The sequence below is a fragment of the Dasypus novemcinctus genome, chromosome 19 (assembly GCF_030445035.2).
Source record: "Dasypus novemcinctus isolate mDasNov1 chromosome 19, mDasNov1.1.hap2, whole genome shotgun sequence".
Lineage (NCBI taxonomy): Eukaryota > Metazoa > Chordata > Mammalia > Cingulata > Dasypodidae > Dasypus > Dasypus novemcinctus.
The window spans coordinates 80,214,874-80,233,351 of NC_080691.1; the positions used below are offsets into that span (position 1 = coordinate 80,214,874).

Sequence of the window (18,478 nt, forward strand, 5' to 3'; positions counted from 1 at the left end):
GTGCGGCGGAGACCAGGAACTGAAGTGGCACAATCAACAGGGAACCTCCCTCCCCATCAGAGGTCTCCAGGACTGAATCCCAGTGAATCCTAGAGGAGAGAAAATGAGAAGAGAAGACAACACAGACAGCTAAAACAGCAGGGTGGGAGGAGGGGAAGGGGGGGGATAAATAAATAAATCTTAAAAAAAAAAAAAAGACAATGAGTGAATGAGCACAAAGAAGATTTGAAGACCTGAATAGAAAAATAACAGAACTCCTGGAATGAAAGACATAGTAAGTGAGATAAAAAAACACAGTAGAGGCATAAAACAGCAGACTTGAAATGACAGAAGAAAGAATAACTGATACAGAAGACAGAACAGCTGAAACTGGAAAGAGAAGAGAACATAGACAGAGAAAAGAACGGAAAAATTGAGCCGGGGCTCAGAGAGTTGAATGATAACATGAAATGCAACAATATACGTGTCATGAGTTCCAGAAGAAGAGACAGGGAAAAGGGCAAAAAGAGTATTTGAGGAAATAATGGCTGAAAATTTCCCAACTCTCATGAAAGAAATAAACTTACATGTCCAAGTAGCACAGAGTACCCCAATCAGAATAAATCTAAACACACCTATTCAAAGACACATAATACTCAGAATGTCAAATGTCAAAGATAAAGAGAAAATTCGGAGAGCAGCAAGGGAGAAGCAAACCATCACATATAAGAGATGCCCAATTAGACTTCTTGTGGGTTTCTCAAAAGAAACCATGAAAGCAAGAAGAAAGTGCTATGATACAATTCGGATACTGAAAGAGAAAAACTGCCAACCAAGAATTCTTTATTCAGAAAAATTGTCCTTCAAATATGAAGGTGAGCTTAAAATACTCACAAACAAACAGAAACTAAGAGAGTTTGTGAAAAAAGAATCCACATTTACAGAAACTATTAAAGGGAGCCTTAGAGCCTGAATGAAAAAGAAAGGAGATACAGGCTTGGAGAATAGCAAGAATAGCAAAAAGAATAACCAAAAGAGTAAAAAGACAGACTAAAATAAAATATGACATATGAAAACCAAAGAATAAAATGGTGGAAGTAAATAATGCATTTACAATAATATCATTGAATATGAATGGATTAAACTCTCCAATCAAAAGATACAGGCTGACAGAAAGGATAAAAAAAATATGAGCCATCTATATGCTGCCTACAAGAGACACACCTCACACCCAGGGTCACAAACTACTTGAAAGTAAAAGGCTGGAAAAAGATACTCCATGCAAACAGTAACCAAAAAAAGAGCAGGGGCAGCTATACTAATATCGGAGAAAACAGTCTTTAAATGCAAAAAGTTATGAAATACAGAAGGCTATTGTACATTAATAAAAGAGACAAATCATCAAGAAAAAATAACAGTCATAATTATCTATTCACCTAAGCAGGGTGCCCCAAAATACATGAGGCAAACTCTGGCAAAGCTGAAGGGAGAAAGGGACATCTCTACAATGGATAGTAAGAGACTTCAACACACCACTCATATCATTAGATATTAATAGAAGAACTAGACAGAAGATCAGCAGAGAAAAAGGAAATTTGAACAGTATGATAAACAAGCTAGACCTCACAGACATATACAGAATATTGCATCCAAACTCAGGGAGTTAAACATTCTTCCCAAGGGCCCATGGATTTTTCTTCAGGATAGACCACATATTAGGGCACAATGCAGCTTTCAGTAAATATAAAAAGATAGAAATTATACAAAGCACCTTCTCAGATCATAATGGAATGAAAACTAGAAATGAATAACAGATGGGAAAGAGGTAAATTCACAAATGTGTGGAGGCTGAATAACAAATTCCTAAATAATCAGTGGGCAAATAAGAAATCATTCGAGAAATTAGTAAATATATTAAGATTAGTGAAAACGAGAACACAATTTATCAAAACTTATGGGCTACAGCAAAGGCAGTACTGAGAGGGAAATTCAGAGCCCTAAATGCATATATTAAAAAAGAAGAAAGTGCTAAAATCAAAGATCTAACTGAGCAACTGGAGGAACTAGAGGAACCGTAAACCATTCCCAAAACAAGCAGAAGGAAAGAAATAATAAAGATTAGAACAGAAATAAATGAAATTGAGAACAAAAACCAATAGAAAAAAATCAACAAAACCAAAAGGTGGAAGATCAATAAAATTGGCAAACCCTTAGCTAGGCTAACAAAGAAAAAAAGACAGAAGATGCAAGTAAATAAAATCTAGATGAAAGGAGGGAAGTTATAACTTAGCTCACAGAGATGAAAAGAATCATAAAAGGATATTATGAGAAACTGTATGCCAACCAACTAGACAATCTAGATGAAATGGACAAATTCCTAGAAATACATAAACATCCTACAATGATGTGACAAGAAATACAAAACCTGAAAAAACCAACACATTTAAAGAGATTGAATCAGTTATAAAAACTCTCTCAACAGGGGAGCAGATATGGCTCAAGTGACTGAGCACCTGTCTCCCACATGGGAGGTCCTGGGTTCGGATCCCTGTGCCTCCTGAAACAACAAAAACAAACAACAACAGCAACAAAAATCTCCCAACCAAGAAGAGTCCAGGACGAGATGGCTTCACAGGTGAATTCTACCAAGCATTTCAAGAAGAATTAATACCATCCTGTTTAAACCTTCCAAAAAATTGAAGAGGAGGGAAAATTACACATTTTATAAAGCCAGCATCACCCTAATACCAAAGCCAGATAAAAGACACTACAAAAAAAAGAAAAGTACAGACCAATCTCTCTGATGAACATAGACACAAAAATTCTCAACAAAATACTTGCAGATAGAATCCAACAGCATATCAGAAGATTTTTACACCACCACCACATGGGATTTTTTCCTGGTATGCAAGGGTGGTTCAACATAAGAAAATCAATCAACATAATACACCACATTAACAAATTGAAGGAAAAAAACCCATGATCATTTCAATCGATGCAGAAAAGGCATTCAACAAAATCCAGTATCATTTCAGTTGATGCAGAAAAGACATTCAACAAAATACAGCATCCTTTCTTGATAAAAACATTTTGAAGGAAAATTCCTCAATCTGATAAAATGCATATATCAAAAACCCAGAGCCAACTTCATACTCAAAGGGGAAAGGTTGAAAGCTTTCCCTCTAAAATCAGGAACAAGACAAAGATGCCCACTGTCTCCATTGCTATTCAACATTGTACTAGAAGTTCTAGCTAGAGCAATTAGGCAAGAAAAAAAAAATTTAAAGGTGTCCAAATAGGAAAAGAGGAAGTAAAACTCTCACTGTTTGCAGATGGCATGATCCTGTACTTAGAAAATCCTGAAGAATCCATGGCAAAGCTACTTGAGCTAATAAATGAGTTCAGCAAAGTGGCAGGATACAAGATCAACATGCAAAAATCAATGTTTCTGTACTCTAGTACTGAACAATCTAAGGAGAAAATCAGGAGAAAATTGCATTTACAATAGCAACAAAAAACCTCAAATACCTAGGAATTAATTTAACCAAAGAAGTACAGTTACTACATGCAAAAATCCACAAAACAATGTTAAATCAGTGAAGACCTAACAAATGGAAAGACATTTGTATTCCTGTACTGGAAGACTAAATATGAATATGTTGATCTACCCAAACTTTGATTGCAATACCAATCAAAATTCAAAAGCCTACTTTACAGAAATAGAAAAGGCAATTACCAAATTCATTTGGAATGGAAAGTGCACCAAAATAGCCAAAAGCATTATTAAAAAAAGAACGTTGTTGTAGGAATTTCACTACCTATCTTGAAACATTACAAAGTTATTGTGATCGAAGCAGCATGATATTGCCATAAAGACAGACACATTGATAAGTAGAATAAAATTGAGAATCAGAAATAAACCCTCACCTCTACAGCCATTTGGTTTTCAACAAGCCTTCCAAAGCCATGTTAACAGGACAGTCTTTTCAACAAATGTTGCTGGGAGAACTGGATCTCCATAACGAAAAAAATGAAAGAGGCCCCCTATTTCACTCTCTATACCGGAATCAACTCAAAAGAGAGCAAAGACCTAAATATAAGCCAGGACCATAAAACTACTAGAAGAAAATGTAGGGAAACATCTTCAAGATCTTATGGTAGGTGGTGGTTTCTTGGACTTTACACCCAAAGCAAAAGGGAGAAAATATTTGGAAATCACATATACCAATAAGGGTTTAATATCCATGATATATAAAGAGATGCTACAACCTCACAATAAAAAGACAAACGACCTGATTAAAAAATGGGCAAAAGACTTGAAAAGACATTTGTCCAAAGAAGAAATACAAATGACCAAAAAAAACCACATGAAGAAATGCTCAACATCACTCATTATTAGGGAAATGCAAATCAAAAAACTACAAGGAGATATCATTTCACACCTATCAGAATGGTCACTATTAAAAAGACAGAGGGGGAAATGGGTGTGACTCAAGTGATAGAGCTTCAGCCTACCATATGGGAGGACCTGAGTTCGATCTCTGGGGCCTCCTGGTGAAAAAGAAGATAAAGCACTTTTCTCTTCTTTTACCCGCTTGGCAATCCAGTGCTGGTGCAAGTGCCCACGTGGTGAGCCAGTGCCTGCTCAAGTGAGTCATGCAGCAAGATGATGATGTATCAAAAGAGAGACAAGGTGAAGTGCAGCAGAAACCAGGAACTGAGGTGGTGCAATTGACAGGGAACCTCTCTCCCCATCAGAGGTCTCCAGGATCGAATCCTGGTGAACCCTAGAGGAGAGAAAATGAGAAGAGAAGACAACACAGACAGCAAAAACAGCAGGGCAGGAGGACGGGAAGTGGGGAAAATAAGTCTTTAAAAAAGAGAGAACTACAAGTATTAGAGAGGATGTGGAGAGATAAGATCACGTATTCTCTGTTGGTGGGAATGTAGAATGGTACAGCCACTGTGGAGGATCGTTTGGCAGTCCTTAAGGAGGCTGAACATCGATTTGCCACTTGACCCTGAAATACCACTACTGGGTATATGCCCAGAAGAACAGAGAGCCGTGAAACGAACAGACATCTGTGCACCCATGTTCATAGTGGCTTTATTCACGATTGCTAGAAGATGGAGACAACCCAGGTGTCCATCAACCGATGAATGCATAAATAAACCGTGGTTGTACACATGATGGAATATTATGCAGCTGTAGGAAGAAATGAAGTCGTAAAGCATATGACAGCATGGGTGAACCTGGAGGACACCATGTTGAGTGAAGCAAGCCAGACACAGGAGGACAGATGCTGTATGATTGCGCTACCATGAACTAAATATATTGTATAATCTCATGGAGTTAATAACTTGAGTATGGGTCACCATGAAATGGAATGAGGTTAGAGAACAGAAAGCTGAGGGTTAACTTGTGCAGAATTGGTAAAAAGGGACTGTGTTTGTCTTTGGAAATGAGTAGAAAAGGTGAAAGCCCAACGTAATGTTTGTAATTAGCAGTCCTATTATATGGGCATGACAGTGGTTTAAAAGGAAAGTGTAAGATGTATTTAACTAAAAGGAAAGCTAAAAAATGTAACCTGGGACTGTATAGCATAGGAAAACCGCATGTGAAATATGAAAAAAAAAAAAACTTATCTGCTCTCTGCTATTTGTGCTGGGTTCTTGACACATTATATCCAGCTTCCTTTGTTCTAGAGGCTTATACATGTCCTGTCCTTTCAAATCAAACATTCAGCCCTTAAGGCATAATAATATGTGCCCTTTCCCCCATGCATTCTGGTAATAATTTATGTAGCAGAAAACACAATATTAAATGGTCAGCAAAAGATGCACAAGCACATATAAATATAATTTTTTGCCTCAGGAGGCGTTAAGAACCGCTGCTTCCAGCCTTGACTCTTCCCTACCATTTGATGTGAGGGCCTGCGCATGAAATACTTTGATTAAAAAATCTTTTAAATAACAAAAAATTAAATTCCAGGCAGATATATAATTAATTTAAAATATTAAAAATCCTTTGAAGATTAAACACTCACTTCTCCCAGCAATTAGGCTGCGCCAAAGGCCCCCCCTAGCTCTAACCCCACCCCCACCCTGGGCGCAAGTCCAAGTGCAGAAAGGATTCTGGACGCTCCCGGAGAGGTGGCGCCACCGCGCCCTCTGCTGGCCGCGTGTGCCCGCTGCGCGTTCAGCGCCCGTGCCTGGGCTTCGTTTCTGCCCTCGTGGGGCTGGTGGCGTTTTCCTTGCTATCATCTCCTTCTTAAAAGGCAGTGAACAGCTAGGGCGTTCCCCTGTGGATTAAAGTCATGCTCTGTATCAGTGGGTTCTTTCACATCTTACTGACATAGTTACAGGTTTGGGAGGATGATCCTTCATAGCAAAGCTTTTGCAATATGTGTTGGTTTTTTCCATATTACTCGTAACACCAAGGTTTTTTGCAGTCATTTAAGACTTGTGTGCAGATTTAACTGCACACAAGACCCTTTGCCCAAAGACCCTTTATGGGTCTGTTTTCATAATAATGCTAAAGCATTCATTTTGCCTTTCCCCCTGTGTTGACATTTTTGCACTAATTGTGCACAAGTAGTGGTGGGTAAAACAGCTGGCAGCTTGGCGCAAATCAGGCAGACATCAGACTCTCCTCAAAGTTGATGTATTTTTCACTGCCATGTGCTTGCAGTTTAAAAAAAATCATTTTTAAATTTCTTTCTTAGGTTGTTCATTGCTAATATACAGAAATGCAACTTTTTTTTGTATATGGATCTTATATCCTGCAACCTAGCTAGACTTTTTTATTCTAACAGTTTTTGTTTCTTTGGTTTTTTGTTTGTTTGTTTTTTCTGGTTCCCTAGAATTTTCTATATACAAGATCAAGTCCTCTGCAAATAGAGATCGTTTTCTTCTTCCTTTCCAATTGGGATGCCTTTATTTCTTTTTCTTGCCTAATTGCCCAGGCCGGCACCTCCAATCTTTTGTTCAGTAGGAAGGTCGGGATGAGATATCCTTGATTTCTCAAGGAGTCAGTCTGCCAGTATTAAGTATTATGTTAATACTTGTGGGGTTTTCATAGATGCCCATGATCAGATTGAGGGACTCCCTTCTATTCCTAGTTTGTTGAATTTTTTTTTTTTTATCATGAAAGGATGTTGGATTTTGTCAAATGCTTTTTCTGCATCAATTGAGATGATTGTGGTTTTTATCCTTCATTCTAGAAATAGGGTATATTGCATTAATTTATTTTGGGGTGTTGAATCACCCTTGCATTCCTGGAATAAATTCCAGTTGGTCATGTTGCATTTATAATCCTTTTACTGTGTTGATAGTTTCAATTTGCTAGTGTTTTGGTGATTTTTTTTGTATCTATATTTGCAAAATATTGTTCTGTAGTTTTCTTCTGATAACTTTTTCTGGCTTTGATGTCAGGGTAATCATGACCTCATAGAATGAGTTAGAAAGTGTTCCCTCCTCTATTTGTTTGGAAAGTTTGAGAAAGATTCATGGCCATTTTTCTTTAAACACTTAATATGTCTAACCAGTGAAGCCATGCAGTCCTGAGCTTTTCCCTGTTGGAGGTTTTCTGATTACCGAGTCAGTCTCTACTTGGTTTAGGTCTATTCCAATTTTATATTTCTCCTCTTCAGTGTCAATGGTTCATGGGTTTCTAAGAGTTTGTCCATTTTATCTAGGTCATCTAATTTTTGGTCTCCAAATTCTCTAATCTGTTGCAATCCTTTTTATTTCTGTAAAGTCATTAATAATGCCTCCACTTCCATGCCTGATTTTAGATATTAGAGTCTTCTCTCTTTTTTATTAGTCAGTCTTGCTAAAGGTTTGTCAAATTTGGTGACCTTGTCAGAAGAACAACTTTTGGTTTCCTGGATTCTCTGTGTTGTTTTTCTCTTCTCTGTTTTGTTTATTTCCACTCTAAGCTTTGTTTTTCCTTTCTTGTTTTGTGTTTCACTTACTTTTCTTCTATCTAGTTTCTTAAGGTAGTAGGTTAGGTTATTGACTTGAGATTTTCTTTTTGAATGTAGGTGTTTACAGCTATAAATTTCCCTTTTAGCACTTCTTTTACTACATCTCAGAAGTTTTGATACATTGTGTTTCCATTTTCATTTATCTCAAAGTGTTTTCTAATTTTCCTAGTGATTTTTTTCCTTGACACATTGGTTGTTTAAGAGTGTGTTGTTTAATTTCCACATATTTGTAAATTTTCCAGATTTCTCCTTTTATTCCACTGTGGTCAGAGAAGATACTTTGTATGGTTTCAACCTTTCACAATTTATTGAGTCTTGCTCTGGGGCCTAAATATGGTCCATACCAGAGAATGTTCCTTGTCCACTTGAGAAGAATGTGTCTTCTGCTGTTGTTGAGTAAAGTATTCTCTAGATGTCACTCAGGTCTAGTGGGTTTATAGTGTTGTTCAGGTCTTCTCTTTCCTAGTTTATCTTTTTTCTAGTTGTTCTATCCATGATTGAAAGTAGGATGTTGAAGTTTCCAACTTTTATCATTGAAATGCCTATTTCTACCTTCAACTATGTCTGTTTTCACTTCATAGATTTGGGACTCTTTTTTAGGTGCATTTATGTTGATAATTGTTATATCTTACTGAAGAATTGACCTTTCATCATTGTGTAATATCCTTCTTTTAAAAAAAAAAAGGATTATTTATTCCCCTGTAACAATTTTTTTGCCTTAAAATTATGTTTTGTCTGATACTCCACCCCAGCTCTCTTTTGGTTACTCTTTACATGGAATATCTTTTTCTTCTTTGGAAGTAAAGCGAGTCTCTTGACATAACATATGTTTGGATCATGTTTGGGTTTTTTGCCCATTCTGCCAATCTCTGACTTTTAATTGGAGAATTTAATCTTCGTGTAATTACTAATAAAGACATACTTTGCCATTTTGCTAAATTTTTTTTCTGTTCTGATTTCTTTTACTATGTATATTTCAGTTGCTTTCATAATGGTTGCCCTGCAGATTTCAATTAACATCTTAATTTATAACACTAATTCAAATAATACCAACTTGGTTTCACTAGTATACAGAAACTTTGCTCTTATATAGCTCCATCCCTCCCTTTATGTGGCTATTGCCACAAAGTACATCTTTATACCTATGTGCCCATCAACCTAGATTTTATAATGACAGTTTATTAATGCAGTTTTGGTGTTTTTTTTGTTTCACTTTTCCCTCCCCCTTCCCCCTCGCCCTGTTGTTTTTTGCTGTCTGTGTCCATTCACTGTGTGGTCTTCTGTATCTATTTCTCTTGTTTTTGTCTTCTCATCTTTCTCCTCTAGGATTCACGAGGATTCAATCCTGGGGATCTCTGGATGTGTAGAGAGGTTCCCTGCACTTGCGCCACCTCAGTTCCTGTTTCTTTTGTACCTCGCCTTGACTCTCCGTGTTGTCTTTCTTTTGTTGCATCATCATCTTTCTGCATGACTAACTTGTGCAGGTACTGGCTTGCCACGCAGGCATTCAGCTCGCTGCACATGCACTGGCTCACCACTTGGCTCGCCGCATGGACACGCTTTTTTTGTTTTTACCAGGAGGCCCCAGAGATTGAACCCGGATCCTCCCACATGGTAGGCAGAAGCCCAGTCACTTGGGCCACTTCCATTTCCCTATAATGCAATTGTATGTCCTAATTTCTCCTTCATTTATAAAGGATAGTTTTCCCAGATATGTAATTCCTGGTTGAATTTTTTTTTTTTTTTTTTTTTTTGCTTGCAGCATTTTAAATATATTGCCTTCTAGCTTTCATGCTTTCTAAAGACAAACTGGCTGTCAGTTTTTTTGAGGACTGCTTGTATGTGACATGTTGTTTCTCTCTTGCTTTTTTCAGGAGTCTCTGTCTTCAGCTTTTGATAGTTTGATTATAATGGTCTCAGTTTAGGGTTTATCCTATTTGAGGTTTGTTGAGCTCTTAGGTAGCATATTCATATCTTTCATCCAATTTGAGTTTACAGCCATTATTTTTTCAAATATTCTCTCTCTTCCCTCTTTCCTCTCTATCTGTCACTACCATTTTGCATATATTGGTACATTTGATAGTTCCCAAGGTCTCTTAGGCTCTGTTTGTTTGGTTTTTTCTTCATTCTATTCTTTCTGCCCCTTGGGGTATATCATCTCAATTGATCTATCTTAACTCCTGCTGATTCTTTTTTCTGTCTGCTCAAATCTACTTTTGAACCCCTCCAGTGAATTTTTCATTTCAGTTATTATACTTTTCAATTACAGAATTTCTATTTGGTTCCTTTTTATAATTTCTCTTTGTGTTGATATTCTATATTTTGGTGAGACATCATTCTCATGGTTTCCTTTAGTACTTTTGAGCAAATTTAAAATACCTTGGTTAAAGTCTCTGGCTTCCTCAAGGGCAGTTTCTATTCATTTATTTTTTTCCTATGTAGAGACCATACTTTTTTTTTTTTTTTTTTTTTTTTTTGCATGCCTTGTAATTTTTTTGTTGAAAACTAGACATTTTTAATATTATAATGTGACAACTCTGGAAATCAGATTCACTTCCCTCCACAGGTTATGGTGTTGCTTGTTATTACTTGTTATTGGGTTGTCTGTTTAGTGATTTTTCTAAACTAATTTTTAAAGTTTATATAATCTTTGTTGTGTATGACCACTGAAGTCTGTCTAATTAGCTTTAATGGGCAGCTAGTGATTTAGCAGAGATTTCCTTAAGATGAGTTTTCTATTTTTTCTGATGACCCATTTGCTTCTCTGCTATTAATTTTTTTATTTAGTTTCCAGAGTTCTGATAAAGTTGATTATGATAATTTTTACCAGTTTATTTGCTGCTTTTGTGGAGGAATGTACAGAAGGCTCATTGATAGGGTTTCAGATCCGCATTGCAGCAGCCTTTAAGAAACTACCACTTGTCGAGTTTGGGTGTAGTATCAAAGAATAGCCACAATTATCTGAAAAGGCTACTAAATATAGCTCCTTTTCCAGTTGCGTATCTATGTGAGGCCACCTATTTTTCATAAGCCTCAACTAAAATAACATATCACCAGAGACTGAAATGCAGAAGCAGATGTGATAATCCAGCTGCCTTCTATAAACCAAGTGTTAAAGAGACCTGCCAAAATATAAAACAATTGCACACTTCCTAATATTTTGTTGCTTTGGGGTGGGGCTGTTTGGAAAATACAGTTATTCTTAAAGGCATTATTATTTACATTCATGTGTAATGGGTTTTGTTATTTTTAAGTGAATTAACACATAAATACTTTAACATTTCCTATTTTAATTTCCAATATAGGAAATATTGGTAGACTTAACCAGCAAAAATCAAAGCTTTTTTGGGGGGGAGTGGAAGTTCTCAATAACTCTTTTTTCTTTTTTTCTACTTCTTTTTATTTGTTTTTCTTTTCTTTTTTGGTGTTGTTTATTAGTTTCTCAATAATTTTAAATAGTGTAAAGGTGTCACTGGGCCAGAGCAGTAGAGATGCCCAGTGCTGGAGAGCTGGTATCCTCTTCCCCTTCCCGGTTTCTGTGCACTGGATGAGACCAGCCAGGAATAGGGTAGACTTCCAGAGCCATGGATTTCCTGCCCACCTCTCAACTCGACTCCCAGGGCACCTCCACACCTGGGCAGTGTTCCACACGGACGGTGCCCCAGGCAGTCGTGAGCAGCTCACCCAGGTGCCTCTTGGCTTGCGGGGGACAGGAGCGACTCGCCTCGTGCGTGCCCACCTGGTTGCCGGAGCTGCAGACCCCAGTGCCTGCGAGGGGGCGGGGGGTGCTTTTCTCTTTATGGTGGAGGGAGGGGCTGGCCTGCCTTCCCCTCGCGCCCTGTCCCGGGGACTTGCCCTGCCTCCTTCCTGGCAGCCCTCTCCGCACTGGCTCCTGCTCGGAGGGGCAGCAGATTTGATTATTCCGTTTCCCTTCAAGTTTTCTCCTGCCAGTCCTGGCCTTCCAGGAAACCTTTCTTAAAGGTCAGATGGACGCCCCCTCGGGCCTCTAGCAGGTTTAGCTAATGAGAAAGAGCCGGGCAACAGTAATGGTCAAGCCGGCGGGGGAGAGCGGCAGGAGCCCCCTCACCCCTGCACTCGGCCCCGCGAACGCGCCAGCTGCGTGGTCTGAGATCCCCGAAGTGCCGTGGAAGTGAGCGCCTTCCCTCCGTGCTTCAGGAAGGGCCGTGTGTGCGAGCAGCAGTGGCTTTCAAGTGGCCGCTCCGAAGACCCGAGTCGAGGCCACATTCGAGATGCCCACAGGCGGTGGCAGCCGTGGTCCTCCTTGCTCTGCCCAGACCTGCCCTGCCACCTCCTCGCCCCGTCAGGCCTTCCCCTTCCTCCGGGGAGTGTGGCCCCAGCAGCTGGCACGGCTCGTCCTCCCGGGGCCCCGTGCTCCGTACGGCACTTGTGCACGCGTCATCAGCGCCTACCCGCTCGTCTCTCTGGCTGCGCCCAGAGGCTGCAAGGTCCACCCCCGCCCAGTGCCAAGGCCCGCCTGCTGCCTTCGCTGGAGTCTTCCCGCTGCATCCAGCGGGGGACCCAGGAGTGTGCCAACGGGGAGAGCCGGCCTGGATGCAAACGCTGGCCAGGCACCCCTGGCGTGGCCATCTGATGCTCCCCACAACTGGGTGGGGACGGGGCGGGGACAGCAGACAGTCATTCCCGGACTCTGCTACCCCGGGCACGCACGCCGTGGCCCAGGGTCCATGTGCTGCGCCCGGGCACGCGAGCACATTCCGTCTAAATGAGACCACACGTTCCTGCATCATAACTGCCCTCTGCTGCCGGGGGTGGGGGACTCTGGGGTAATCTGCATGAGACGGAGTCGCACTCTCTGCCGCAGCTTGACCTCTGAGCACATGCCTCGCACCCCACCTGCCTCATGCCCCATCTCATTTTTATTTCGTAGGAGCTTTAATCATTATTTGGATATTAATTTTTAAAAAAAACAAATCTTGGCTGATGCTAACCATCTGATTTCCTTTTTTTTTTTTTTTTCCTATTTTATTTTGTTTCTCTGCACACATTTTCTTTAGCTTGAAATGGCGATTGAAAACCTCCAAAAAAGTGAAGGGATAACATCACACAAAAGCGGTTTACTCAACAGCCATGTAAGTGTGTGTCTGACTTTTCCGTCTGCCCCTGCTATGCTTGTAGCCTTCATAGACATTTTAAAACTGAGCGACGTGGGATTGGGGGCGCCAGAAAGGTTCTTTTAGCTGATTTCCCTGCCGCCGGGTCATTGAAAGAAATGGTCATTTGAGAAAAGTCTAAAGTAACTGATTCTTCCTAATTTTATATGATTTTTCTCCTTTACCTGCCTCATGGGAGGAAAATGTGACAGCGTGTCCCGTGACAGCGGGTCATAAATGACCTTGTCTGTGCAGCTCAGGGGCAGGCAGGTCTATCCCTGGGGACACTGAGAAGGACGTTGCCTCTCTTCCCAAAGGCTCCCAGTGCCACTATGCAGGCCACCAGCAACCCCCTCGGCGTTTTGAACACCCAGGACAGGCCACTCCCATCAGAACGTGCTTTTACCAGTTGCCATCCCTGAGGCTTGCCTTGGGGTCTGACGTTCTCTTGAGAATTAAAACGGCACAGGAAGAGAGAGCTAGAGTCGACCAGGATCACCGTGGCCTGGTCAGGACTTCCGTGCGGTCCCGGTTTCAAAATGAAAGGCCGTGATTCTGGGAGCCGAAGCCCATCTACGGAAAGGTCCAAAAACTTCCTGGGTTTAAGATGTGTCCTGTGGACAAACCTGGGGAGGGAAGAGGCTTCAAGGCATGCTGGGAACTAGACGTCCAAACGCAGAGCAGGCCATGTAGAAAAGTCCGCACAGCGGCATTCCCTCCTCGGCAAGGACCAGACAGCCTGCAGCTTTAAGGCAGGCCCGCGTGGCCACCGTGATGCCTGCGGGGTCCCAGGCGTTAGCGTGAGGACAGCAGAGTACGGGGCACAGGCAGCCGCATCCCAGGAAATTTAAAATGTCTATGGGACGTGCATGAGCCACGCTTCCAGCTTTCTAACACCTTTCATTTAAAAGCCAGCCTTCCCTGCAGGTTTACCTTCCTGCGTTTCCTTTCCAGCAGGTAAAAACCTCCCATTTCCGTTTTCTCCCTGGTGATTTACTGTTGCGTTTCCCCCCTTCCCTCTGGAACTGTAAAGTGTAGGAACTGAGGTTTGGATTTAGGTGATTTAGCAGGGAGGGTAAGAGAACTGAGATCTTTCTAAAAAGGCAACCCCACACACTTGAGTAAAAATGAGCCTTGATCTCATCTTGGCAAATGGGCGAGCCGGAGAGGAAGAGGAGGGCTAAAGAGTGTGGTGTGGCTGGCAGAATTGGCGCTCGCTGGCAAGGGTCGCCGCAGGGCGTCTGCAGCTGAGCTCTCTGGTGCCAGGCAGTGGTGTTCCGGAAGTCTGGGGCCAAGGGGCTCACAGTCTCAGCCCCGGCTCCTTTGCCAGCCCCACCCCTGGGCTCGCCGCCAAGTGAGGTGAGCGCGGTGCCCATGGCCGTCCCCGCCTCCCTGACACCGCACCCACAACCTTCTCTGCCACTGCAGTCCGGGTGCCGCCGTTCTGGTCTGGAGGCACCGCGCCAGCCACAGGACATGCCCCTTCCCTCTGCCTGGGGCTGGCATCGGCAGATGGCCCGCCGGGCGCCGGGCTCAGCACAGCGGGCAAGAACCAAGGCGAAGAAACGGGAGGCAGGAACAAGGCTGGCGTGGAAGCATGCACCCAGCTGAAGGTGCCCGCAAACCCGGTGCTTGAGCTTCATAACAGGAGGTGCTGGCAGACGTGCTCCGTATGTGCCATCAGGGCACCCGAGGTGTCCAGAGCCTGGCCAGCAGGCACCCGTGTCCCCAGGGCACCGGGTCAGGGCTCTGCAAGTGGAAAGCGCTTCCCAGACAGCCAGCCAGGGGGAGACCAGGGAGGGGCGAGCCTCGAGGGTCCCTAAAACAGAGAGTGCCACGTGGTGGAAAGGATCGGGGAATAGATTTTGGAGGAAGCAGGTGAAGAAGCTTGTGCTGGGGATGAAAAACTGTCCTCAGCGCCCACGTGTCACTGCAGCATCTGCCCGACCTGCGAAAGCGTCAGTCGCGGTCCCGCCTAGAGCGGAAGAGGGGCCGCGGGCAGCTGGGAAGTGGGGGAAGTTTCAGGCCGCCCGCCCTCACCCCAGACTGCCCCTCTGGACTAGGGGCTCCCCCGTGTCCCCCAGATCCTGTCTTGAGCTCCACCCACCCTGCCCCAGTCACTGTTGCCAGGAGGTGGCTGCTGTCCCCTCAATTGAACTCAGATCTTTCCAAACTGGGGAGGAGGAGTTGCCGGTAGACGAATCGTATCTGAAGCTATGGCTTTTTTTTTTAATCATCCAAGGGTATCCGGCCTCCAGCGAGTTGCCAGTCGAAGGCTGGCCCAGTGGCAGGGCTGTCACCAGCAGACCCAGTGCGGGGAGAGGGGCAGAGCTGGCAGCTCCAGGGAACGGGTCTCGGGCAAGTGTGCTCCAGCTTCTGGGGACAGTGGTGGGGCAGTGACTGTGCTTGCCCTGCCGGGCTCCTACTCCGACCCCCACTCCTGCCTGCTCACCGCCCCAGCCCCCCCGCCAGGGCCGCCCCCTCACCTACAAGCTCCTGTACCCACCTGCCTGCCCCCAGCCCCATTCGGATGTGGCATAAGCGTCTCAGTGCAGCGTGTCCCTGACCTCCACCACCCCCGGTCACCCCAAACCTGGGGCTCAGCCCATCACAGATGTTCTGTGGCTTCACCCTCACGATGCCTCCAGAGCCAGACCCCCTCTCCCCCACCACCGCCTCCCGTGGGTGGTCGCGCTCACCTCCTAGCCAGCCCTCTGCTCCCACCCTTTCCTGGCTCTCTGTCCCCTATCACACAGGGATCCTATTAAAACGTACATCAGGGCCGGCCCTCTGCCCACAGCCCTCCATGGCTCCCATTTCCCTCGGGGTAAAAGCCCACATCCTCCCTGCAGCCCACCAGGTCCTGCACCCCCTGTCCCGTCCCCGCCCTCCCTCCACTCCAGCCCCACAGGTCTCCTGGCTGATCCTCCAACAAGCCAGGCCTGCTCCTGCCTCAGGGCCTTTGCACGGCAGTCCCTTCTGCCTGGAACACTCCCCTGCTCCCAGGGCTCCTTCCCTCCCCGTCTTCACAGCTTCCCTCATTTGGTGCCATGTGAGCCAGGCCCCCTGATTTAAAATTGCCCTCCCCCCAGACTCCCCCACCCCCGCATTCCCAGCACCCTCTCCCTGGCCAGTTTTCTCTTAGCACTTAGCACCATTGCACATTCTGTACATCTTGCCTGTGCATTGTGGGTCCCACCCCTCGAGGAAGGAAGCTTCGGGAGGGCGGGCTTTTTGCCTGTGGTACCGCTGCTGTGTCCTAAGCACGTAGAGACCCAGGCCTGGCCTAAAATCGGCTCTCAGCACCTGCCGCGTGGATGCAGGGTAGGTGCACAGAGCACTTACGATGTCAACTCCAAGCCACACCAGGCTCCAGAGAGCTGCCCAGGTGCTTTTAGCCCCTGCCCCACCAGCCCTCCAAGGTCAGGCAGACTCCACCCCACAGAGTGGAAACAAGTGTCTCCAAAGACGGCAGGCAGGGGGTCCTGTGCCACCAGAGAGCACAGCACCCAGAAAATATCCGGGATTACATAGAACTAGGCCAATCGAAGCAGACAGCACTTAACACAGAAAGACCCAGAGCCTGCGAGGTGACCTTTTCCAACCCTCTCACATCCCCGGATGCAGATCCACGAGGCTCAGAGAGGTTAAACCAGGGTGCAGCCAATAGCGGGGCAGGGGCCACCCAGAGCCGCCCATCCCGTCTAGCTGAACAGGCGACACTTGTTCTGGGTCACGCACGAGGCTTGGCATTGGGGAGATGAGGCCGAGGAATGCAGACCCTGCCCCTGAGCCACTCCGCACCCACAGCTTAGACCTCGAATCCAGCTCCCTGGACACATATCAGGCTGAGCCCTAATCCATTTCCCTTCCAGGGACTTCCTCAGCCCAAAAGCCAGGACACGTAACCGGTTATGCTTAGAGCTCACCAGTGTGTTCAAGTCTCTGCAGCCATTTGGACTTAGCAGGAGGAACCTCTTGCCAAGCTCACCCACCTCCAGCCTTTTGCTGGCCAGGGCCACATAATTACCTGGAAAATTCTCCTTTTCATCAACACCGCACAGCGGGTGATAAGCAGAAGAGAGCGGCTCTCCCAAACCTTTCTCCTTCTGGCCGCACCAGCCCCGGCTTGCCCCCAGCCCTGCTGAGCCAGAGGGGCCCTGCCCTGAGACGCTGTCCCTCCGGATTCTCGGTGTTTCTAGGTGGAGAGACACACAGTCCATAAACGTGCCACAAATCAGGATGGCCAGAGTGCTGGGAGAACCGTGGGGTCCAGGGCCCCCCCCCGGGTCCTGACCCATTTGGAAACCAGACACGCTCACTGGCCAGCCATCACGCCTCCTGTCCCCCTCCACCTCCCAGGGCCAAGGGGGCTGGAGCATCGCATGACCCCGCGGGGGTCGGCAGGGGGCAGGTGGTGCCTAGGGGCGCGCTCTGGTTGGGGTCAGGGTCAGGTGGAGAGGGAGGTCGAGGCCACGGGGCGAGGCGCAGCTCCCGGGCAGCGCTGGGCCACAGCAGAACTCGGAGGGGGGGCGCCTTCATGGAGGTCAAAGAGCCCCCCGAGGCGAGCTTGGGGTCGAAGTGTCTGCAGGACACAATGGAACGCGGAAACCAGTCTGTGTCCAAAAGAAGTGCAAGATGAAGCCACTTTCCAGGGGCCCTTTTCTGCTCCCCTTGCCAGGCCGCGCCTGCTCCTACTGCTCCCTTGCCCCGCCCCCCACCCCCACCTCCTCCTCGGCCCGCACACCTGGGGAGCCCCCCGGACACGTCTGGGCACCCCCCCTTGCCCCTGAGCTCCAGCCCACGGGTCACCTCTTTTCTGAGCCAGAACCCACCACCCCAGCTCTCCTCGGGGGCCTGTGTTTCTGCTAAGACCCTCTACTCTGAGGGGCCTCCAGGCGCCCCCTCACCTCCATCCTGCCCACCCCCAGCCGCCTAAACTGCACAGGGCACAGGCCAGGGCCTGCCTCCAGCGTCTGCGTCCCCAGGGCCCCGGCAGAGCTGGGCAGACCCAGGCATGAGATGAAGGAGCCCCAGGGGTGCAGGTGGGGCCCTTAGCCAGGCAAGCCCGGCCCCGAGTGGAGGACGGCCGAGTCTGGGTGACGGGCGCTCGGGCAGGCGTGGCGCCGTTCTCTCCACCTCCCATCTGAAAACGGCTGTTGAAAAGGAAGGCAGAGGTGGCCCGCTTCCAGCCCGTGAGGCCAGGCCTGGTCGGGACAGACCGGCAAACCCGAGCATCATGCGGCCGCTGGGGGGACGGCGGGGCAGGACCGGGCCCAGAGGAGACACCCGCTCTGGCTCTCGAAGGGCGCAGGGGACCAGGGGAAGGACCTCGGGCCCAGGGGGCAGGCGGGCCCCAGCACGTCCGGGCTTGGGAAG

General features: G+C 46.0%; 1 protein-coding gene across 8 annotated transcripts in view; it reads left to right on the forward strand.

Moving 5' to 3' along the window:
* The window catches only part of RFX2 (regulatory factor X2), a 120,950-nt gene that overhangs the window by 82,778 nt on the left and 19,694 nt on the right, over positions 1–18,478 (forward strand). For 6 of the 8 annotated variants that reach the window (XM_071209995.1, XM_058282006.1, XM_071209997.1 and 3 more), the window contains one exon: positions 13,004–13,078. The exons of the other annotated variants lie outside the window; for them this stretch is intronic. In XM_071209995.1, the coding sequence (XP_071066096.1) occupies positions 13,004–13,078 (75 nt within the window). The remainder of the gene's footprint in view (positions 1–13,003; positions 13,079–18,478) is intronic. 8 annotated transcript variants of the gene reach the window in all.